Consider the following 25,050-nt stretch of genomic DNA (forward strand, 5'->3'; position numbering starts at 1 on the left):
AGATAATATTTTTGATGCAAACCAAGATGCTAGAAGTGAAGGAAAATTATAAGAAAAAGTATGAGCCTAACCTAATATCATATGTGACTTGTGCTTTCAGGGCCAGAGACTCCAACCAAAACAAGCAAAGATAATATTTTTGATGTGAACCAATATGCTAGAAGTGAAGGAAAACTATAAGAAAAAGTATGAGCCTAACCTAATACCGTATGTGTCATGTGTCAAGAGGAGAATGAATATCAACATCATTTATTCATATGTGGAGCACACAATGATAAGGTTCTGAGACAATTCATCATCGAGTCAATTCGCTGTCAGACAATTCCCCATCAAAACATGGACAATTTCCTGTCAGGACAATTTGCACCCTGGACTATTCCCTGTCATTCTATAAATATACTTGCAGTATTATTAACTAATTAATACTTTAATAACTCGAAGATATAACAAGAGAAATTAAAGGAAAAGAATCAATAATAGAAATACTAAAACAAAATGAATTACAGGTGGTAGCAAATACAGTAGGCAGAATACTGAAACGAAGTACTGGATAGTAATTATGAATATAAGGAGCAACATAGAAATGGTCAATAGAGACTGAGAAAAATAAAAAAGTCATGTTGTTTAAGGATAAGAGCTCCCGGATGGGAGTAGGCACCAACAACAACAAGCCATATGCAAGGTGATGTTCTGTTGTCGACGGCCATCTTGCGACTGTCCTGCCAGCAGCCAGCCCTCTACAGCCAAGTGCAGCACTTTCAGCCTGTACCTTCCATGTGTGGACATGCATTTCACTGCATTTTAGTTGTATGTACTGTATTTTCTTTATATTTTTGTCGCAACTTACCTGTTTCAAGACGGCAGGCAAGAGTGGTTCTTCGGGTAGTAGTGGTAATGGACAAGAGCAGCCTGACACCTCTAAATCTTCGCAGCCAAAGGAGAAATGGCAGTACAAGAAAGGGCAGAAATACACCAAGTATACACTTGCTGACAGTATGGCAATGCTATGCAGAACTGCAGTTTCTTAACCACAATTATAGTTCATAAAGTTTACAGGGGGTGCGGGCAAAAAATCATGATTTTACGTAATTAGGTTCGGAGGCCCCAGACCCAAACTAATTTTTCCCATAAGAAGTTCAGTTTAAATTTTGATGGTTTGAATTTCGCGGTGATTTTTAGGTACCCATGCCCATCAAAATTTGAGAAACCACTGTATAAGAATTTACTCTGGTAGCTCCTCGATTCTGATAAAAGTGATTTCTGGTCTATTGACGTCCGTTATACAGGTAGGTCCTGTTATATGACCACTTGATATACAAGAAACTGATGATACTACCTGGGTAAAACAGGGACTACTGTAATCCCTGTACTATCCGGATGCCCACTTTCCAGACACCCCACTTACTGGGCAGTGTGGGCCTGGACCTTTGTAACCCAAAAATGGCCAAAAAAAAGAAAAAAATCCCCCCAATATCCAAATTTCTTCCCACCCGTAATTTGAAATTGCTGTGCGGCGCCAAACAGCTGTTTACACTACTGCCCCTTCACCCCTTCCTTCCTCCCCCTACCCCCTCCCCTGTCAGGGTTGCCATTTGGTATTTTTCATTACCAAATGTGGGCCAAGTTGGCAATGAAAAATTCGTTTGGTCATGAATCAGAATAATGCATTACCAAACGGATTTTTCACATGTATGAGGATACACAGGATGGAGATGGTGGATTGTCTGCTCTCTCTGATTAATCTGCTAGCCTAGTTAGCGTGAAAGTAATCAACATGCTGTTAATTACATGGAGAGTGATTACATGTATTTCCATTTGTATATACTGTATAATTAGTGAAGAATAAATGCTAGCTTTATGAATTTGGTAATGAAAAGCTAAATTTGGTAATGAAAATTGAGTAGTTTGGTAATGTGGCTGAGTTCTGATCTGGCAACCCTGCTCCTCCCTCACCACCAGTTACTGCCTAACTGCCACCACCAGTAGATGCTCATTGCAATGGATGCCACACGTGCTCATTTTTATGAATAAATTGTAATACCTTGCTACTAGACCACATGGGAATTTACAGTGTTGTGCATTGTTAAAAAGTTAGAATTTAGAGTGCAAAGGATTAAATGTGGAGTGCAAAGTGGCGGTTGAAACTGGCGTGGTGCAATTAAGAGCAGAATATGCAGTGTTAAACAATTATAACTCCCAGTGCAAAGAATTAAGTGTAGCACAACACTGGATTACTGTAAGTGCTTCAAGAGCATTTTCACAACTACAAGAGCCTTATAAGAGGTGGCCACAGATGTGCTGTAAGTAGCCTGTACACTGCTAAGTATTTTCCATACTTCTGATTCCTCATTCTCTGGTTCCTTTTCATTTATTTCATGCTTTATGTCCATTATTGGTGTGAATAGGGTCTTAAATAGGTTTAAGTAAGTGCTATTCATGTCCGGTAGGGAGTTATTTAGGTGGCTTTCAATGTTAGGCTAGGTTAGGGTCATAAGTACCAGTCCAGCAGGCAGAGGCTCACTTTCCGGACATGCCTTTGGCTCTATTACATAGTGGAGGGATTACTGTATTTTCAATATACAGTCCCAAAAATCCAATGATACGACATTCAGTCTGGGGCGAGGTGTGAGGATTCTGACTCAGTCATCCCAGCAAACGCAGTCACCGCCGTTTTCTCTCAACCTCGAAGAGAAATGACAGGACTGTGTAGCTGCTGCATTGTCAGACATGTGATAATTATCGCAAAATGCAGTAGTTTGGCACACTTTGCGATATGTGATAGCATGCATGCGATAATTTGATAACTTTCGTAATTTCATAATCTGAAAAATAAATCAGGGATTGCAAAATTAATAAGTCTACTGTAAGACTAGTACAACAGCAGGATTTAGTAACTCTTACGATAACCAGTATTATAATCTGGCAGGTACTTAACAGTTAAACAAATTCAATAACGTTAATTAATCGCTTCACATATAAATACAGTATACTAATTCCACAGTAATTACCGATTTATGTGAAGAAATACCTTTGTTTATGAGTGCAATAATTTTGATCAAAAAGCGATAATTTTAACGTGCCAGGTACAATAATATGGGCTGGGGCAATCTGACAGTGCTGCTCAGCAGGTGACCACCAGGACAGCTTCCCACCTTCAACACAGCATTTCCACCTATAGATGAATGTTATGCACGTTTTATATGTTTAATTAATGTACAGTCATGTTATTTGCCTAGTATTTGCTCTTTCATGTTGCTTTCTCTACAGTTCAGTAATATAGGTATGTTTGTTGCATTTGGTATTGTATATTTTAGCTTGAAAACTTACCTTTGATAGGGTCCTTGAACTCAACCAATATTTTAGCGTTAGGTACGTGTTCCATTATACAAGAATTCATTAAATGACTATGCCAAATGGAACCTAACTGCTCGTATCTTCGGGACCTCCCCGTACTGAGGTTTTTTGTAGTTCAAACGGCCCTCAGTCCCCTGCCAATAGGATTACAGGACTTTTACTGTATATCTTTTTAACATCAGCATAGTTTGAAACTGTAACTTACAAGATTATATTAAGTTGCCATGTGCACAATACATCACAGAGGAATAGGTGTTGCAAAATTGTACAAATCATTGAGAACACAGCCAACTGAGAATAAGGATACATGTCCTGCTGTGACAACGCCATGAATTATAGATGAATAATGCCCCTTCCCCCCACACACACACAAAAAGATATATATACAGTAATCCCTGTAATATCCGGACGCCCATTTTTCGGACATCCCCAATAACCGGACATTTTCGTCCCAGGATCCAATATTCCCAAAATGGGCCAAAAACCGCAAAAAAATTCGAAAAAATCTGACTTTTTCCCGCCCGTAATTTGAAGTTGGTGCGCGCGGCGCGGGCCAGATGTGTTCTGGTGCGTTGTTCCGCCAGCGTCCACTAGAGCTCCCCTGCATCCTCCCCACTTACTGCCCGTCTCTTGTTGTGTGTGCACGTTCGACGTCATGGCCGCCCACATGCTCGCTTTTGTGGTGGTGCCTTACCTGCTGCAGGCTCTCCTGCTGCTCTCGTGCCTCTCCTTCGTGTGTGTGATGATGGCCCTGACGCCTGAGAAGAGGTAGAGAGTGGTTTTGACTCTGGAGAAGAAGAGGGAGATATTGGACAAGGTGGATGTAGAATGGTCTACCTCACGCATCCTCCGTGAATTCAACCTGGCCCGATCTACTTTGTTTGATATCAAGGGATCCCGCGACAAACTCATGCAGTACACGGCTGACTTCTCGTCGAAAAGCAAACACAACGTGGAGAGGAAGGTGATGTATACTCCCAAGTATGCAGAAGTCAACCGCTCCACATTGATTTGGTATCGACAGCAACATGCTGCTGGTGTGATGGTGCGTGGCATGGAGCTGAAGGCTACTGTTGAGTTCTCAAGGCATCACGACGCCCTAGACTTCAAGGCATCCGAAGGTTGGCTCTTTGCGTTCAAGTTACGACATGGCCTTACCAACCGTAAGTCTCATGGCGAAGCTTTGGACGGCAACGAGGATGGAGTAGATGAGTTTCGACACAAGGTGAAGGGCTTGATCGACAGGGAGGGCCTCACTCTCGGTCAGGTCTACAATGCTGACGAAACTGGCTTATTCTATCGCTCTTTCCCTACAAACACTCTAGCCGAGGAGATGGAGAAGCATGTACCTGGTCGCAAGCTCTGCAAGCAACAGATATCTGCTTTGTGTTGTGCCAATGAGAACGGCGTGCACCGGCTCAAGCCCGTTATTGTTGGCCGTGCAAAGCAGCCTCGGTGTCTTCGTGGGGTGATGGATGTCCTTCCTGTCGTCTGGTACCATTCCTTGAAGGCATGGTTCACAGCCCAGATCTTCAAAGACTGGTTCCACCGCCATTTCGTCAAGGAGGTCATTCATTACCAGACAGAGAAACTGGGAATCCCACGCGACCAGGTAAAGGCCCTCCTTCTCCTCGACAATGCAGCTGCCCACCCGTGCGACAAGGAGTTGGTGGCTGAGAATGGGCGCTTTAGGTGCATGTTTCTGCCACCTAATACTACTGCTCTCATCCAACCAATGGACCAAGGAGTGATCGTGGCAACGAAGAGGCTGTACCGCTGGAAGTTCCTGGATGAGGTGATGGTTGTTCTCGAGGACGAGCGCAGGGAGGGACGGGACACGCGAGGCCAGCAGACTTTGGAAAACCTTCGCCGCTACAACATCAAGTCTGCCATCTACAACTGGGCCAGTGCATGGAAGGAAATCCCTGTCAAGACTAGAAAATGGTTGGTCTCGTCTGCTTCTCGGAACGGATGTGGAGCACGATTTCCTAGGTTTTGACGTGGATGACTTCCATGCACGTCTATGTGTGCATGGGGACGATGTTGATGTGGACGAAGTGCATGAATGGTTGGATGACAGCGAGGGCGATCTTGGGTATCAGACATTATCTGATATTGAGATCGCATCTTCAGTTGCAGGTGTCAGTACCCAGCTTGAAGATTCCGACGAGGACGGCGACGATGATGCGGACTCCTCTCAGCGTGACACTACTCCAGCCATCCCCAAGCTGAGCGCACTCCGGGAACACCTAGAGTTCGTTCTGGACTACCTGGAGCACCAGGACTGCGACAGGGAGATGGGGCCCTTGGGACTTGTGGAGGAAGTGCGCGTTTTCAGGCAGCGCATCATTAATCGTCAAAATCGTCGTTCCTTGTGTCAATCAACCATTGATGGTTTTTTCAGGCCCGTGACCCCCGCTGTGCCCAGCCCTGGCTCCACTCCATTGCCTCCCCAAGACAGGCCCTCATGCTCCGAGCCACAGCCCAGAACATCAGGCACGGTGGAGTCACCACTCGACGTGAGTTTGCGTCTCTCTTCAGAGTCGTCTGTTGTGGGTACTCCATCACTACGACCCAGCGACGCACCCCTAGGTCACCTTCATGTGCTACTCTCAGACTCTGACAGTGATTAGACGCCAAGAACTTCTCCACTAGACCACACGGGAATTTACAGTGTTGTGCAGTAAAAAAAAAAAAAAAAAAAAACAGTGCATAGTGTTAAGGAATTTGAGTTTGAGTGAAAAGACAAAGATTTAATGGACTGTCAATGTAACGTAAATTAACTAGAGTGTGTTTTGTTTAGAAAATGGTTTTATGAGTGGAAAGACTTTAAGTGCAGAGTGCAACACTTATTTCATTAAGGTACAATGGAGCGCAAGTAAGACAGGAGTACGCAGTGTTAAGAGAATGGAATTCTGAGTGCAAATGACTTAAGTTCTGTGCAAGACTTCATGAACAGTGTACTGCAAGTGCTTCAGGAACTCCTTCTTGCTGTCAGACTCTGAGAGGAGGTGGGTTATTCATCAAGATGGTCAGGGACTTGCTGTAAGTACCCAGAATGTTTCATATTGCACTCTACTGTATTTTCCATACTTACCTCTAACACCTCATTTCACTCTTTTATGTCCCTTATTGGTGTGAATAGTGTCTGAGGTGCTATGCATGTGCAGTAGGGAGGTGTTTTTCTGAGTTAGGCTAGGTTAGGGTCCATAACTACCAGTCCAGGAGCCAGGGACTTGTAAGTACCCAGAATGTTTAATATTGTATAAACCTACCTCTAAAACCTCATTTTATGGTTCTTTTGCATTTATTTCAGTCTTTTATGTCCTTTATTGGTGTGATTTGGGTCTTAAATAGATGCAGTGCATGTCCAGATGGAGTTGTATAGGTGTTTTTCTGAGTTAGGGTCCATAAGTACAAGTCCAGGAGGCTGGGGCCCAATATCCGGCCAGGATCACTATGCGGACATGCCTTTGGCTCTATTACATCGGATATTGGAGGGATTACTGTATATATTGGGGAGATACAGCAGTTTTGGACACAATGTGCACTAACATCAGGTATGAAGAGAGTCCAAGTCAGGCCAAAACTGTTGTATCTCACCAGTAAAAAACTTTTTCAGATGCAGGTAGTATTCGTTCTGAATAAAGATAGCTCACAGTTACCAACCTTATGATAACAGTGACCTAATAGATGGTGAATTTGGTTTGGTTTTGTGACATATATATATATATATATATATATATATATATATATATATATATATATACACTGAGGTGGTTTGGCCATGTGGAGAGGATGAAGGGTGAGAGACTGACGAAGAGAGTGTATGTGAGTGAGGTGGAGGAGGGAAGAGGGAGGGGGAGGCCGAGGATGAGATGGAGGGATGGGGTGGAGAAGTATATGAGAGAGGGGGGTGTGAGTTGGGAGCAGGGCAGTGAAATGGAGGGGGACAGGGCGACATGGAGGCAATTTGTTTGTGGCCACCCCAAACGGGATTGAGCTGTCTGACAATATATATATATTATATATATATATATATATATATATATATATATATATATATATATATATATATATATATATATATATATATATATATATATATATATATATATATATATATATATATATATATATATATATATATATATATATATATATATATATATATATATATATATATATATATATATATATATATATATATATATATATATATATATATATATATATATATATATATATATATATATATATATATATATATATATATATATATATATAATATATATATATATATATATATATATATATATATATATATATATATATATAAACAGAGGACACCAGTAATCTGGTGTATGGATTATTTTTTTTTCTCCATTTGTTTTTCCTTCCTCCGTTCTGTTATTTAAAAAAAAAAAAAAAAAAAAATATATATATATATAAATATATATAAATATATATATATTTATATATATATATATATATATATATATATATATATATATATATATATATATATATATACAGTATAATCTGGATATAACGGACTTCAATAGACCGGAATTCGCTTTTATCGGACTCGAGGAGCTACCGGACTAAATTCCTATATACAGTATATCGGAAATAGTCCGATAAAGCCAGATGCAGTCCGGACTTCCTGACCACTTCAACTATGTTCACCACATTAAGGTAAATAAAAGACATATTTATCAATGTACAGTACAGTATTATTATATATACCATTTGATTGATGTAGTGAAGTTATAACACAGTACAGTACCGCAATTGTAGTCAAAACAGTTTAAAAACCGTTCATGCGATCTGGACTAACGTCTGATATATCGGAAGAAGTCCGGATTAGCAGGGGGAAGTCTGGATGTTGCTTTTATCGGAAGTTCGCATTTTTCGGAATAGTTTGGGCCCCAATTATTCCGTTATAGTGAGGTCTTACTGTATATATATTACGTACCAGGACATGATGTGCTAACTTCATGAGGTGATTCTAGGGTTGAATTTGAGTAAAAAGATATTCTGTCAACATGGGTTTAATTACAAGGCATTATGGAGGTATGGAGCAACAGTTACTAATGACCTTATGAATGAAGGATGAGGAAGACCATTTTTGTTTGTAAGATCATCAGTGACTGTAGTGTAATAATTGTTGAGAGTGGACCCAAGTTGATAAATCATTTGTTTCCCAAAATAAATTTAGAATCTGCTCCTGAACTTTGTATGTAATGTTTTGGGATGCCCTGTATATGCATATGTATATACAGTATGTCTGTCATATAAGCATTTGTAAAATATTTCATGAGTAAAAACTCTGCTTTAGGCATTAAAGAGTGAGAAAGTATTTATGAATGAGGTATGCAGGATACAAGTACTGTACGACAATAAAGAAAATGAATTAATGTACAGTACTTGTGTTTGCATATGCAGACTTCTATAAAATTACATCTAATTGAAAACGTACTCTAAAGTAAATTAGCTTTTGTTCTAGTTCTTGTTTGACTTTTGTTTAGTTATTGTTTTATCACCTGAAGAGTGGTTGTATTAGCCATTGATTGATGTAACATGGCATCTCTTCTGTATGCCTTGGGCCCGCTATACTGACACGTACTTAGTTCCTGTTCCAGTACGGAGGATGATGAATGTACAGACCCTGAGACTAAGGCACTGAGGGAGAAGGAGCGCCGCCAAGCCAATAATGCAAGAGAAAGGTATGTTTCTTGTATCATATGACTTTAATAGTGTAGACACTCCCATATTTTTCTTATTATTTAAAATAATATCAGCATTACAGAAAGTCCATATTTAGTAAAAATTTGTCAATTTACATTTTTAAACAAATTTATCATGCTATCCTCCACTGATAGGGGGTCGTTGATTTCAGCAGAAATTAATGGAATTAATGACAACCAACAACTCCTGTGCTCCCAGTGTCCATATCCTTTCAAGAATTTCAGGATTATGGTAACTTTTATTTAAAGTTGAACAACTCATTATTAAAACTGATTGGCTAATGTAATAAATTTTGCCAATCCATACAGAAAAAAACTGTTAAATGAATACCATCAATAACAATCTTAAAAGATCGGAAAATAGCATAAACATGAAAATACAAAATTATCTAGCAGTGCATCTCTATTGATGACACTTTGCCCCTTCCTGGGAATTCTTCCACAGGTGCTGTCCATGACAGAAGAGACTTAAGGCTGTTCTGCCTGTATACAGTTTGCAGTCTCAGATGTTCATCCTTTCCCAGTTCTCACTTATAAATTGTTCAGATCCCTTCTCCCATGCAGCCAGAGAATATTCTCTTGCAGTGTATACAGTTTAATAATAAGTAACAACATATTTCTGGGATATATCACAAACATTCAGAGATCACAAAACATGCAGTCATACTGAACAATGGCGAAACTTCTTGTAATAATAATAATAAACAAGAAAATACCCGGACAAGTTGACATGCCTTTATTAGCCACAAACTTACCATTCCCTTTAACAGGAGAACTAGGTAAAGAAAAAGAGAAAAGAGGAATGAACTGTTAGCACTTTTCATCATCCTGATCGTTTTTTTCCTTCCTAAAGTTGGGTGAGGTGGGATCCAGTAACAAGAAGAGAGAACTAATGTTGAATTATGCTAACAGAAGTTGGATTTACATTGCATATATGTACAATGATTTAATTTTCCAGAAGCACAAAACAAAACCTTAACCTTTTACCTGGCACATGCGGGAAAGCTTGTACAAAAAATGATGCTCTTGACTGTGACATACAGCTTGTTTCACAACCATCCAGTGATGCCAATTGTTTCTGTTTAATTGACCTTTTCCAAAACCAGAACGGAAATTTAATTTATGCAGTCAGAGGTTGAAGAATAATAAAAGGATTCCTTCCCTTATACCACAGCACACTAACTCACTGCATGCACCTCAGTCTAACAACACAATCTTCCTTCGTTAAAATTTCAGTAAATGATCTCTTTACCACTTTTCTATGCCCTGCCTTTGATCATCATCATCATCATCATCATCTAATCCAATGTTGCCCCATGAGGAGTGTAGGAGCCCAGGGCTAGGCAAGTTGGTCCTGACATTTAAGATGAGAGTGACCAGCCTCACTCATCCCTGAGTGGCATTACATGAGCAGTAAACCCCCAGCCACCTCTTGGATATAAACCTGCACTGGCTTAATCTGATTGGAGTACCTTCATTGCCCACTGATTCACCAGGCACCATAATACCCATTTAAACTGGAATGCTTATATCATCTCCCTGAAGTCTTGTACCCTTCATTGTCTTCATCTCATCCAATTATTATTTTGCTTCATATGGGGTGCAGACTGTTGCACTACCCTCCTCTACTTACACACTGTACTCATTTTATCCAGACTCAACTCTGGGTGCCAGGTTTATTCTTCTGCCTCCCCACGCACTCTCACCAAACTAGACGCTATTCATCACGCAAGTCTCCGACTTGCTACAGGTGCTTTTCATTCCACCCCTCCCTCAAGTTTGTGTGCCGAAATGGGCTTTGTTCCCCTTTTTTATAACTGTAACCTTTTTTTTTTTTTTACCTTAAAACCTATTCTCATCTCCTCCAGTTTCCATCTCACATCTTATTTCATCCTTCTTCCCACCTCTTTTTGTTCTCGCCCATGTCTTTTACTACCCTTCCCACTCCGGGTCCCCTCTCTCATGTCAACCATTGCATTTACCTTTCCACCTGTCCTTCCCCTTCATTCCCTTGCTTTCCCTCCATGGCTTTTGCCACATCTTCTGTTATGCCCTTCACTCCTGTCCTGTCCCAAATCTTCCTTCTTTTCCACTGTTCTTCATTCTCTTTTTCTGGATCACATCACTTGGCACTCTTCCACCACTAACATCTGCACAGATGGTTTGAAGTTTCCCGATCATGTAGGGTTTGTGGGGTTTTTTCCCGATTCTTCCTTTCAAAGCACCCATCCCCCTATTCCCAGTATCCTGACAGCTGAACTGTATGTTATCCATTTTGCCGTGAAAGCTATTCCACAGCTTTCATCCTCCTCTTTTGTCATTTTCTCCAACTCTCTTAGTGCTGTTGCTCTTCTCCAGAACCCATCTCACTCTTACCCTTTTGTCAACCAAATTCAAGAGTGGCTCTATTGCCATTCTGTCCAGAAGAAGTCTGTTACCCTCTGCTAGGTACATAGTCATGCAGTCATCCCAAATAATGAAATGGTTGGCTTGCCTGCATATGCTGCTCTTTATCCCACACCATCTTCATGCCCTATTCCTGCCTCAGATTGCCACCCCGTCCTCACTCACCTCTCCCATGAGCATTGGCGATCTACGTGGGACTCTGAAACCAACAACAAACTCCACTCCATCAAATTTTCCATTTTACTATGGCACATAGCCCACTGCAATCACAGGTGGGAAACAGCTTTAGCGCACCTCCGTCTTGGCCACACTTGCCTGACTCATGGTTATGTGATGAGTGGTGACCCTCCTCCATTCTGTTCACACTGTCCTTGTCCCCTAGCTGTTAGCCATCCTTTTCTTGATTGTTCTGCAACACTTTTTCATCATCTTTCAACCTTTCCATTTCTTTCAGGTTTTTCCCTTCCTTGAGGTCTCATTGATTTTCTAGGTGACTCATCATTCTTTTTCCATATCCAGCTTTATGTCCTTCTTATCTAGACTCCGTATCCTCCATCTCATCTAACAGTATCTTTGACTTTCATGGTGCCATATAGCCACCTGTTGGCCTGTTGCTAGTCCCGCTACAATTCCAGTTCCAAACGATATCTTTGAACACCCAGTTGAAGTAACCAGAATTGCTGTGGTTCATAAAGTTCCAGAGGACCCATGGGCCACAACAAGAGTAACAAAACAAGGACCATCTGTATAATCATAGGTCATTTTCAGCAAGAAATGGATGGTATAGAAGAACACCTTCATGTGGTGGCACTGATATAGTGGGATGGCTCCACTGCTAACTTATATGAACATCTCTAACTCCCTCACTGTCTCATGAATGGAGGATCATGGATCAGAGGAAAGAGGCAACTTCAGCCAGCAACCTACTTGGTTCACATTCGTATGAACCTTTTTTTTACTCTGGGCATAGGCTGCACAGCCTGCTTTCAAGGCCCAGTAGTCCTCCTACGTACCGCACACCTCTACATGTCACCACTTCGGCGCTAACACCCACCGTCATACTGAATACATGCTAGGGCTGTCTCATACAGGACTGGTGTATTGGTATTAGCGGGGGTATTTTTACGACATGTCGGCGGGCCTTCTGGTAGATCAGTAAAGTCTGATTTTTTTGAAATTCAAATCCTTAAACTGTTCCCTGCCTCAGCGGGATTTGAACCCGGGTCCGTCAGGACTGCAGGCCAACTCTCTACCGATTGAGCCACTTCTTCTACTACAACTACTACTGCCAAGGAACAAATCTATAGTACAATAGAACCTCGAATAAGACACAAATTCTAGTGCAGCTTTAACGTAGCACAAGAAGAAAACTATGACTTTCTCCTGATATGTGGTATGGAACAGCTGTAATGTAGCATGAGCCGAGTGTTATGTTACTCCAGTTGGATGTCTTCAGCTTTGCTGTGTGTGTTTTGTGTGTATGATTTGTGTCTTGTACATTGTTTGTCATGTCGTGTGTGTGTGTGTGTGTGTGTGTGTGTGTGTGTGTGTGTGTGTGTGTGTGTGTGTGTGTGTGTGTGTGTGTGTGTGTGTGTGTGTGTGTAATTCACCGGGTCGGTCAGGATCACTTGATGGTCATGATCATCAGCTTTTACCCTCCCGGAAGGGAGCTGAGAGCTCATATAGTCCGATCTAAGGGCAAGGCTGTGACCTTCACACATGCACACACCCATCCCCTTGCTCTAGGGGGACAGTAACCGCCCACTTCATCAGTGAAACTTTTTGCAACCTGAGCGAGGCACAAACTCCCGTCTGCCAGATGGCAAGCGAGAACGCTACCACTGAGCCAGCGAGCTGTGTGTGTGTGTGTGTGTGTGTGTGTGTGTGTGTGTGTGTGTGTGTGTGTGTGTGTGTGTGTGTGCATGCTTACCTAATTGTATTATTACAGGATTGAGTCAGGCTTGTTGTGTCCCATCTTTTGATATTATTTTATCATATTTTTCTTTAAAACTGCGAGTGTTTTTGGCACACAAATTCTGGTAATACATTCCACTGATCTATGCCCTGTCTGGATAGCTGAATTTTCTTGCATCTTTCTTTAATCTTTTCTTATATCAGGATCAGTTCTGGCTCCAACCCTATTCCTAATTCATAATAATGATCTCTTATCTGTCACCTATAATCCAATCTCTTCATATGCAGATTACTCAACACTTCACAGTTCATTCACACTTAAATACCCATTTGCAAAATTCAATGTCTCTACTTCACAACACAGCATAACCATCTCCTTACATCAAGACCTATCTAGGATCACAGAATGGGTACAAAATAACCTTGTTTCATTTAATGCTAGTAAAACCAAATACAGTATATACAGTTTACTAACAGATAGATATCGCCATATCCCTTTATTACCTTCAGTGCCACTAATATTCCTGTCTCCAAAACTATTGAAATTCTCGGTGTTTCACTTAACAGTGCCCTCATCTGGACCTCTCATCCCTGATTACTTGCTAAAACTGACCCAGAGAAACTTGAATTATTGTACAGAGTTCATAGCTTCTTCTCTGACGAGCAGTTATCTATAGTTTATAAGAGTCATCTGCGCTCACGGCTAGAATATTGCTTATCCTTGTGGAATTTATGTGGAGAGGTTGCACTAAAACAACAAGACAAAATTTAGACCAAAGCTGTTGGAATAATTAATAACCCTGCTATTACAAATAATCTGCCTTCCTTATAGGTAAGAAGGAGTGTTGTTTCCCTTGCATTATTATTCAGATACTATAATGGCAGAAGCTCAGACAAAGTTGCATCCATGCATCTAGTATTGTTCATGACTGGAATGTCACACTGCCATATTGCAGAACTGCCTATCAGAAATCTTTTATTCTCCAAACTGCATCATCTTTGGAACTCACTTACCCTGAGTTGTTTCCCCCAAACTTCAACCTACTGCTGTTCAAGTCCAGCTGTTACAGATTTTTTATGAATGGAAGACACCAGTAATCTAGTGTATGGATTTTTTTTTTTTTTTTAATTCCTTCTGCCTACAGGTGACTTTACACTCCTGCTTTTGTTTTTCTTTCCCTCAATCTTTCCTCTTCCTTCTGCTTATGGGTGACTCTACACTGAGTGATGACCCAAATGGTTTCCAGTACACCAAGAAACCATTTACCATGCTGAGTGGTAACCATATAACCAAATTATGGCACCTGGTGGTTTAGTGGGCAGTTAAGGCACTCCAGTTGGATTGAGCCTATGCAGGTTTCAATCCAAGGGGTGATTGGGATTTATTGCTCTTGTAATGCCACTCAAGGATGAATGAGGCTGGTCACTCTCAACTTAATGTCAGGACCAACTTGCCTTGCCCCGTTTCCTATGCTCCTCAAGGGGCGACACTGAATTAGATGATGAATGAATTAATTAATGTTTTTCCTTCCTGTGTGTGGTAGGTGGGGGCGCTTACCATCCGCTCACTCGATGTAGTGCTGCTCTCGGGTGCCTGCCCTTTCCTCTCTTCCTTTGCTTCTTTTCTTCCTTCTGCTTCTGTCTTTCATTCTTTTATTATTTCCTCTTCCTTCTGTCCATGGGTGACTCTACACTGAATGACAAGCCAGGTGGTTTCCTGTACACCAGGAAACCATTTACTACACTGGGTGGTAACCATACAACCAAATTTTGGCACCTGGTGGTTTAGTGGGTAATTAAGGTGCTCCAATCGGATTGAGCCAGTGCAGGTTTATATCCAAGGGGTGGTCGAGGTTTATTGCTAATGTAATGCCCCTCAGGGATGAGTGAGGCTGGTCGCTGTCATCTTAAATGTCAGGACCAACTTGCCTAGCCCCATGCTCCTACTCTCTTTATGGGGCAACACAGGATTAGATGATGCATGAATGATGAATTCTGTTAATATACTGATTCCTCACTTGTATCCGTACTACCTTGAAGAAAAATGTCTTTCATCTACTTCAGTCCTGTCATTATGTTTCCATTTTGCTTCATCAAGTTTTTCTGTTAATATTTCCGTATCTTCTTTGTTTAAGTATCTCCTTATCCATATGTTCTTTATTTCTTCCTCATGTTGTAGTTTTTTGGCGTTTCTCATTACTTCTTCCATTATATTTGAGCTTTGGATTGTTACTTTCATTGGCCTGTGTTTACCACATTCATATGTTCCTACACTGTGAAATTCCTCAATATCTTTTTCTGATGCTCCTTCTATTACTTTATTTATAATTTTCATGATAATGCTCATTTCAGTTTTGTCTCAGATTAGTTTCTTCTTTATTTCTTCCTCTTTGTTGCTTACAGTTAATATTGGTTTGTTCATGTCAACTGTCTGCCTTAGTAATTTTGAATTTTTCCTTTTCACTTCCTTAACTTCTTGCCTGATGTTTACATTTTCAGACCCAACTGGATCAGTGCTTTGTCTGGCGTTTATTTCATCCTTTTCTTTTAATATCTGAGCATAAGTTGTTTTCACCTCATCCATTATTGTGCAAACCACATCAACAAATTCTTCTAACACTTTGTTCTTTTCTAATACAGGTATGTTGTTTGCCTGTTTTATTACTTCTTCATCCTTTTCCTTTTTGCTTAACATTTGCTGGTGATTTACCACTTAATACTCATTTCTCACATTTTGTTTTTCAAGTCACTCACTTCTGCTGACATTTCACTTACATCAGCATCTTTTTCTTGTACCTTTGTTATCACTTCATTTTTTAATTCATTTTTTTTTTTCCTTCTCATTGTAATTCCATTTTAATCCCTAAAAATTCTTCTTAAACTTCCTGACTCTTTCTGTTAACATTATAAATATATCAGCATCTACCAAGTCACAAGAGAAGGGATCCTTTTTACTTTCATCTCTCTCTTCTAATTTGTCTGAGAATGCCATTGTTTCAGAATCTTTCACTCATTTGAGTCGTTTACTGCATCAGCACTATTCAGCAAGCTACTTGTTGCCTTTGTCACTACAGTAGTCCCTCCACTATCCCATGTAACAGAGCTAAAGGCGTGTCCGGAAAGTGGGCCCAGTCTGGACAGTGGGCCCCTGCCTGCTGGACTGGAACTGAAGGACCCTAACCAAGCCTAACTTTGAAAGCCACCTAAATAACTCCCTACTGGACATGCGTAGCACCTATTTAAACCTATTTAAGACCATGTTCACACCAATAATAGATGTAAAGCATGAAATAAATGAAAAAGAACCAGAGAATGAGGAATTTGAAGTGGTTATGGAAAATGTTTAGCAGTGTACAGGATACTTACAGCACGTCTGTGGCTGCCATCTCTGAGGCTTTGGCAGTGGTGAAAATGCTCTTGAAGCACTTACAGTAATCCAGTGTTGTGCTGCACTTAGTTCTTTGCACTGTGAGTTATAATTGTTTAACATTGCACATTCTGTTCTTAATTGCACCACACCAGTTTCAACCGCCAGTTTGCACTCCACAATTAATCCTTTGCACTCTAAATTCTAATTTCTTAACAGTGCACAACACTGTAAATTCCCATGTGCCCTAGTGGCGAGGTATTGCAGTTTATTCACCGTTTATTCACAAAAACAAGCACGTGCGGCATCCATTGCGATGAGCATCAACTCGTGATGGCAGTTAGGTGGTAACTGGTGAGGGGGGGAGGAAGGAAGGGGTGAAGGGGCTGTGTGTAAACACAGCTGGCCAGTTCGGGGCCGTGTGACAATTTCGGATTACAGGTGGGAAAAATTAGGATTCTGGGGGGATTTTTTTCTTTCTTTGGCCATTTTTGGGTTCCATAGGTCCAGGCCCACAATGTCCGGTAAGTGGGGAGTCCAGAAAGTGGGCGTCCTGATAGTACAGGGATTATTGTAGTTGCTTGTTTGCCACTTATTTTTTTTTTTCTGACTATTTTTCTTATATAAAACACACCACTTATAGAGTTTGTTTTGTCTGATTCATTCATTTTGTGGTAGGGACATGAGCTTGACCAATACTGCAAATAATACACTTAGCTGGGCAATGGTTTGCCGATTATTGTCTCAGGAGCTTCATCTGACGTGTCCTTCCTGTCTGACTGCCCAACCATGTGTGTGTGTGTGTGTGTGTGTATATGTGTGTGGAACAAGCTTGTTGCGAAGTTATTCATGGCATTTTTCCTCTCTTCCTTCCCTCTTTCCATCCTTCCTCTTATGTCTTTCCTTTCCTCATTCTTTCCTCTTCCTTCTGTTTGAGGGTGACTCTACACTGAGTGACAAGCCAAATGTTTTCATGTTCACAAAGAAACCATAACAGTGCTGGGTGGTATACATACAGTATAGCCAAATTCTGCTGCCTGGTAGTTTACTGGGCAATTAAGGCACTCCAATTGAGTTGAGCTGGTACAGGTTTATATCCAAGGGATGGTTGGGGTTTACTGCCCACGTAATTCCACTCAGGGATGAGTGAGGCTGGTCACTCATCTTAAATGTCAGGGCCAACTTGCCTAGCCGTATGCTCATACGATCCTCATGGGGCTGTACTGGATTAGATGAATGAATGAAAAATGATGAATTTAGTATATATATATATATATATATATATATATATATATATATATATATATATATATATATATATTTATATACACTGCAAATTGACTTAAGACCTACACACAGAATGGCTATAGGAGAGTTGTCTGTCTTTGTGTTTCCACCTCTACCAAGTGAACTTTTGGGGCAAGAAGTAACTGGGAATTCCTCTGGTGTTGGCGGGAGGTGGTGAAACACTCAGCACGTCAGTGCTTGCCCAGAAGCAAGGGTAGGAGTATATGTTCCCATGGCTCCGAGCTCGCACCTCCCACTTTTTTCGTGTGATTTACTGTTTGCCCTGTTATTTTCCTAGAGTTGAGTTGTCATGCCTGGAGAGTACTGCTCAAGGGATGAGAGGGTCTATATCATTGCATGGAGGCAGGATAATGTCCCTGTCAGCATACATTTGTGAACTTACTGGATGGGCAAAGTCAACTGTCATGAAGATTCTTGCTGCAGCGCGCGGCCTGCCACCTGATGTCGTACCAGAGCACAAGCATGGCGGTGGAAAGAAGAAGATGGCTTCCAGAGGTACAGATACGCTTCTGAAGAGGGAGGTAATCAAGAATCCTTGACTGACAGCAGCAGAATTGAAGAGAATGCATCCCCAGCTGTTACAAGACGTCTCAAACTATCCAACACCTCCTGCAGAAGGAGCTGGGTTTGCCAAGCCGCACCGCAGCAAAGAAACTGCTTCTTACTGACCGCATGAAGAAGTAGCACATTCACTTTGCCAAGAAGTATACACACTGGACATCGGATGAGTGGAAAAAAGTTATGTTTTCCGATGAAAGCACATTTCAAGTATTCCAGGTGCGTTCTGCCAAGGTTCATCACCTTGCCTCCCATAGTCGATATGACCCTGCTTACACAGTGCCGATTGTTAAGCACCCACAGTCAGTAATGGTGTGGGGATGTTTCTCAGGTGAAATGGGAAGGAGAGGCCTCTACTTTCTTCCTGAAAGCTTGATGATGAATGGTGGCTGGTGCATTCAAGTTCTGATAGATCATTTGTTAAACTTTTTTGCTATTCATGGGTGTGACTTTTTCATGCACGATTCAGCTCCATGTCACAAGAAAGGTGACAAAATGGCTTCAGGATAATTGGATTGAGGTCCTTGACCGGCCTGGCAACAGTCTGGATCTAAATCCGATAGAAAACTGCAGGGCAAAGATGAAGAAAATCATGGCAGAGAAGAAGACACCCAATCTGGACAACCTCAAGACTGAACTGACAAATATTTGGTGCAAAGAAATGTCCTTAGATTACTTTAGAGATCCAAGAGGATTCCATACCAAAATGCATCCAACTGGTCCTGAAAAACAAGGACAACATGATTTCATATTAATGAATGGCATTTCATGAACAAACATTGTGATATACTATGATTTTTGTGTTTTTTAATACCTTGTGGGGGGAGGTCCTAAGTCAATTTGCGGTAGCCGTATATACTGTATATAGATCCAGATGCCTTAATCCCTTAAGGCGTGGCCACAAACAAATCGCCTCCATGTCACCCTGTCCCCTGTCATTTCACTGCCCTGCTCCCAGCTCACACCCCCCTCCCTCGTATACCTCTTCACTCCATCCCTCCATCTCATTCTTGGCCTCCCCCTCCCTCTCTCCTCCTCCACCTCTCTCACATAAACTCTTCTCGTCAGTTTCTCCCTCTCCATCCTCTCCACGTGGCCAAAGCACCTCAATGTGTCTCCTAACACTTTCTATTACATCTGCATCCACACCACAATGCTCCTTCACATCAACATTTGTCAGTCTGTCTCTCCATGTGACTGCACATGCTCCTCTCAAATAACTCATTTCCACTGCCCTCACTCTTGACTTCTGTCCCTCCAGCATGGTCCAAGCCTCACTTCCATACGTTATTGATGGTATCACAGTACTTTCATGTAGTAACTTTTTCACTTCCATACTCACTTCCTTGTTTCTTATCACTGCTTTCAAGAAACTAGCAACCTTTCTTCCTTGTTGTACCCTTTCCAGCACTTCACCCTCTAAACTTCCATCCTTACTCATCACACTACCCAAGTACTTAAATGCACTCACATTTTCCATTTCCTCTGCATCCAGCCTCACTGTACATTCACTGACTTCACTTCTCTCAAAGACCATAACTTTACTCTTCCCCACATTCACCTTTAGATTCTGTTTCTTACACTCCCAAACTCATCTACCAAACCTTGCAGCTCCCCTTCGTCTTCACATAACAACATAGTATCATCTGCAAACAACACTACGGGGAGTTTCCAGACACTGCACTCTCTCATTAAGGCCGCTTCAACATCCACTGCCCTACCTTGTATTTCTTTTATAACTGCATCCATATACAGATTGAACAACCATGGAGACATGACAAATCCCTGTTTCAATCCAACCTTCAAGTAGAAAAATTCACTTAGTTTACTATCCACACGCACTGCAGCCTTAGCACACTGATACATACTTTTCATGGCCTTCAACAACTTCCTATCTACTCCATATATTCTTAATACTTTCCACAATCCTTGTCTATCCACCCAGTCATATGCTTTCTCCAAATCCAAGAAGGCTGCATACAACTTCTTTCCCTTCTCTGGAAACTTTTCCACTAAAGATCTAAGAATGCATATCTGATCTACATAACTTCTTCCCTTCCTAAAACCTCCCTGTTCTTCTCCAATTGATTCCTCTGTTATGTCCCTAACTCTGTCAATAAGTATCCTACCATATACTTTTCCTATTACACTATGAAGACCAGTGCCCCTGTGATTACCACACACAATAATTCAACTGGTCATCTTTATCTCCTCCTTTGTAAAACAACAGTATATTCACTCTTCCATTTGGTTACATCTTTGTTCAGTGAAGAGTTAATAATATTATGGATTGGCCATACCAGCTGGTCTGCACTTTCATTCAAGTTCCATTCAATCTCCCCATCTGCTCCTTTTGCCGTCCTGTCTTCCAGATCCTTCTTCAACTGCAATTCAATATTTTGTTCTCATCATCCATCATGATTAGGCGCTGATGAGGAGCCTAAATGTGATGGCACTGAGCACATTGGATGGCCCCTGCAGCATCCACATGGGACCGGAAACATATTTCCCAGCACTTCACCATGGGAAGGATCCTGGTCCAACCCTGATGAGGCACTGTCAACACAAGGGGGCATGGACCCTTACACAGTGTTGTGTACTGTAGTGTACTGTACTTGCTGGATGGTCCCACAGAAGCAGCTGCTTAACAGTGGTTGTCAAGTCCTCTTGACTGGATATCCTTGGGTTAAGCAACAGCAACAACAACTGTCGTAGTCATTTGCAGGTTCCTCACGTCATCTGATTTCATAATACTGCAATAAATGTCTATCTATCTATCTATTGCCAGACGCCTCAATCCCGTTTGGGGTGGCCACAAACAAATCGCCTCCAAGTCGCCCTGTCCCCCGCCATTTCACTACCCTGCTCCCAACTCACACCCCCCTCTCTCATATACCTCTCCACCCCATCCCTCCATCTCATCCTCGGTCTCCCCCTCCCTCTTCCACCCTCCACCTCGCTCACATACACTCTCTTCGTCAGTCTTTCACCCTCCATCCTCTCCACATAGCCAAACCACCTCAGTGTGTTCCTCACAACGCTTCCTATCACATCCACATCAACACCACAACGCTCCTTTATATCCTCATTCGTCAGCCTGTCTCTCCACGTGACTCCACAAGCTCCTCTTAAATAACTCATTTCCACTGCTCTCACTCTTGACTTGTGTCCTTCCAACAACGTCCAAGCTTCACTTCCGTACGTTAGAGTTGGTATCACAATACTGTCATGTAGTAACTTTTTTACTTCCATGCTCACTTCCCTGTTTCTTATCACTGCTTTCAAGGAACCAGCAACCTTTCTTCCCTGCTGTACCCTTTCAAGCACTTCACCCTCCAAACCTCCATCCTTACTCATCACACTACCCAAATACTTAAACGTACTCACATTTTCCAATTCCTCACCATCCAACCTCGCTATACATTCACTGACTTCACCTCTCTCAAAGACCATCACTTTACTCTTCCCTACATTCACCTTTAGGTTCCGTTTCTTACACACTCTCTCAAACTCATCCACCAAGCCTTGTAATATTTTTAATATTTTAGAAACTGACCGCAGGGTACTTTACTGTCCATTATTTTACTCGTTTCCTTTTCTTTCCCATATACTGTATTACTTTCTCATCTCTTAGTCTCATTATGCTTTTCTTTATTTTCATTTTGCCACTAACAAGCGTACAGAACAGTTTTTATGTATTTTTAAGTTTAATTTATTTATTTGCTTTTCATTTATTTTATATTATTTTGTACTGTTTCTTGCAACACTTAGGTGAATGTCTGTTGAAACAAAGTGAGGTGGAAGTGGACATTAATACTGTAGTTAGGAGATACGTTGATATGGTTTTGATATGTGGAATACGTGGAGAGTGAAGCAAGACTGAAAATGTTGCTGGAGTACAGTACAGCCAGGTCTTGCTGTATGATAGGGTTACATCAGGTGAAAACCTGTCACAGAAAGAGATCGATATAACATGGGTTCAGTAGGGTTAGGGAGAGTGACCTCAACTGGAAAAAGTAAAATGACCCCCAAAAACTTCTACTACCCACCAGAAGTTTGTCCTAGGCCAGTCCAACTCCTCACCAAGGGTCCCTCTCTCCCTGAGGCAGGGGGACAGCTGGAGGGCCTGGATGATCACTCCAGGTCCTCAGGGGGAGGTGAAGAGAGATGGGGAGAGTGATACAGTGATGCCAAGTGAGAATGATGCATTGAGGCCAAGGAAGGATGATGCACTGAGGCCGAGGGAGAGTGATGCGGTGAGGCCAGTGGAGAATGGAGTGGTCAGGGTGAGGAAAAGTGTGGCTGTGTGACTGCATCGGCATGAGATTCTCAGAGGCAGCCATTGCAAATATCAGTGTAGCGAAATCAGGATAAGTTTTTTATCATTTTACTGAAAAAGGGTGTAACTTTTGATTTATCGTTCTAGCAGTTTATCACACAACAAATAGTCGCATAGCAAGACCAGTCTGTTTATGAGGGAGGATGGCCCTAGGGCATTATTGTCTAGGCCACCCTGAAGTTCCTGTCGGAATGTACAGTATACTGTTTATCAGTAAATAGAAAAGGACACTTTAGGGTGAGTTTTCCCCTTTGCTTGTTTCTATATGTTGGCTTGCCATTTGAACTTTCCTATCATGTCTTGTGTATTGTACCGAGTTTCTTTATGTATTGTATTGTATGTTTGTTGTATGTGATCATTTCTTTTAATGTAGAGGATTTCATTTGCCTTGCATATAGTTAATGTCTCCCCTTCATATTGGGTATTTCAGTTTGATTTTACATACTTGTAAGTTGTGTTTTAATTAACAAAAATTTCATTTCCAGATTTTTAAGATTAGAGGCATGTTAAAATTTTGGTTACTTGAGGAAGATGGAAACCGTAAATGTGCTCATTAATTGTAACTTCCAATAACCCATATATGAAGGGGCTGCTTTCTCAGCTGTGCAGATGGTCTAATACACCCTCAGACATTATACGTGCTTCATGATTTCACTAAGTGCGTTCATGCACTTTGCAAATGAATTCCTTTTGGTTATCATTGATGATGACATTTACGGTTTTGCCTTTCAGAGTACGAGTTCGTGATATAAATGAAGCATTTAAGGAATTAGGTCGTATGTGTATGATCCATTGTAAGAATGATAAGGCGCAGACCAAGCTTAACATTTTGCACATGGCGGTGGAAGTGATCACAACTCTGGAGCAGCAGGTTAGAGGTAAGAATCCTAGTGTGGCCTCACTGGGACCTCCTACCTCTCCCACTCCACCCACCTACCCTTATACCACACCTCCCATGTCTCACCAATTAAGTCAACCTATCACATGACTCAGCTATGAGGTGTGGTCTGGGGGTTGGTGTGAGAGCTGGGTCAGGTTGCACCCAGCCTGGGGTTCCTGCCCATCCACTAACTACTAGCACTAACACACCATCACCTGTTCTTTCACCCACCAGGATCAGAATCCGTGACATAAACGACGCTCTCAAGGAACTGGGGAGGATGTGCATGACACATCTGAAAACTGACAAGCCCCAAACTAAGCTGGGCATTCTCAACATGGCAGTTGATGTTATAATGTCCCTCGAACAGCAAGTCAGAGGTACACACTTGTTACTAATAGACTGAGTGCAGTCTTTGATGTCTCATGTTATGCCTTCATTAAATCACATAGATATCAGCTCTGCTGTGTGATATCTTTTGGAACTGTTTAGTCATGGTTGAATTTTATTTGGTTTCCTCTTTCAGTTTTACCTTAGGAATATCTAAGGGCACAGTTTTCTGGTTTTCTCTATGGTTGAGGAGTCTTTTGAATTGAATCTTTCCATGACACCCTGCTCTGTGGTCCTTCCTTTAGCAAACAAATTAGTCTTGACTCTGGATGCACACACACAGGCGGAAGGGGAGGTGAAAGGTTTTTACAATGGGCAGTTATGTGCTCAGATATCCTGTAAATCAGTAACAATGTCAGGGTCATATTGTAGTGTTGTATGCCAGTGACATGACAATCCTTGACATTTCAAAATTTATAGCATATAATTACTGACACCTGCTAACTTAACACTTGAAAAGTTAAAAGATTTTTTTTTTATTTATATATCCAGAACAGCCCATTGTTCCCTGTAGTACTGTATACAGGTTTTAAAATTTTTTTGGTTCTTTGTTGCACTCTGTTTACCTTTCTCTAATTGTTACATCCCAGTGGTCTTGCAGGATGAGTGATTTCCTCGCTTTGTTATGAGTACAGTAATGTATGTTTTTGTTTTGTATTTTACCTTTCTCTCACTCTTACCAGGGTTCTGTTTTCTTTATTATGTTTTGTTTATTTAATATTTGTAAGCCTGTGCTGCATGTTTGGATTTATGTTATCTGTGTTAAGGGGATTAGGTTGACCAG

The 25,050-nt window shown here is 41.3% G+C and overlaps 1 protein-coding gene across 5 annotated transcripts in view; it reads left to right on the top strand.

Annotated features, from left to right (window-relative positions):
* The window catches only part of LOC145399071 (transcription factor 12-like), a 185,809-nt gene that overhangs the window by 127,468 nt on the left and 33,291 nt on the right, over positions 1–25,050 (top strand). For 3 of the 5 annotated variants that reach the window (XM_080271821.1, XM_080271825.1, XM_080271824.1), the window contains 2 exons: positions 8,988–9,083; positions 24,111–24,256. In XM_080271821.1, coding sequence (XP_080127947.1) covers positions 8,988–9,083; positions 24,111–24,256 — 242 coding nt within the window. Of the gene's footprint in view, positions 1–8,987; positions 9,084–23,728; positions 23,875–24,110; positions 24,257–25,050 lie in introns of all 5 variants that reach the window. The other 2 variants (XM_080271822.1, XM_080271823.1) reach the window with 2 other exon arrangements.

Source organism: Coenobita brevimanus, chromosome 47 (assembly GCF_032717465.1).
Source record: "Coenobita brevimanus isolate Jiangsu-jjx chromosome 47, ASM3271746v2, whole genome shotgun sequence".
Lineage (NCBI taxonomy): Eukaryota > Metazoa > Arthropoda > Malacostraca > Decapoda > Coenobitidae > Coenobita > Coenobita brevimanus.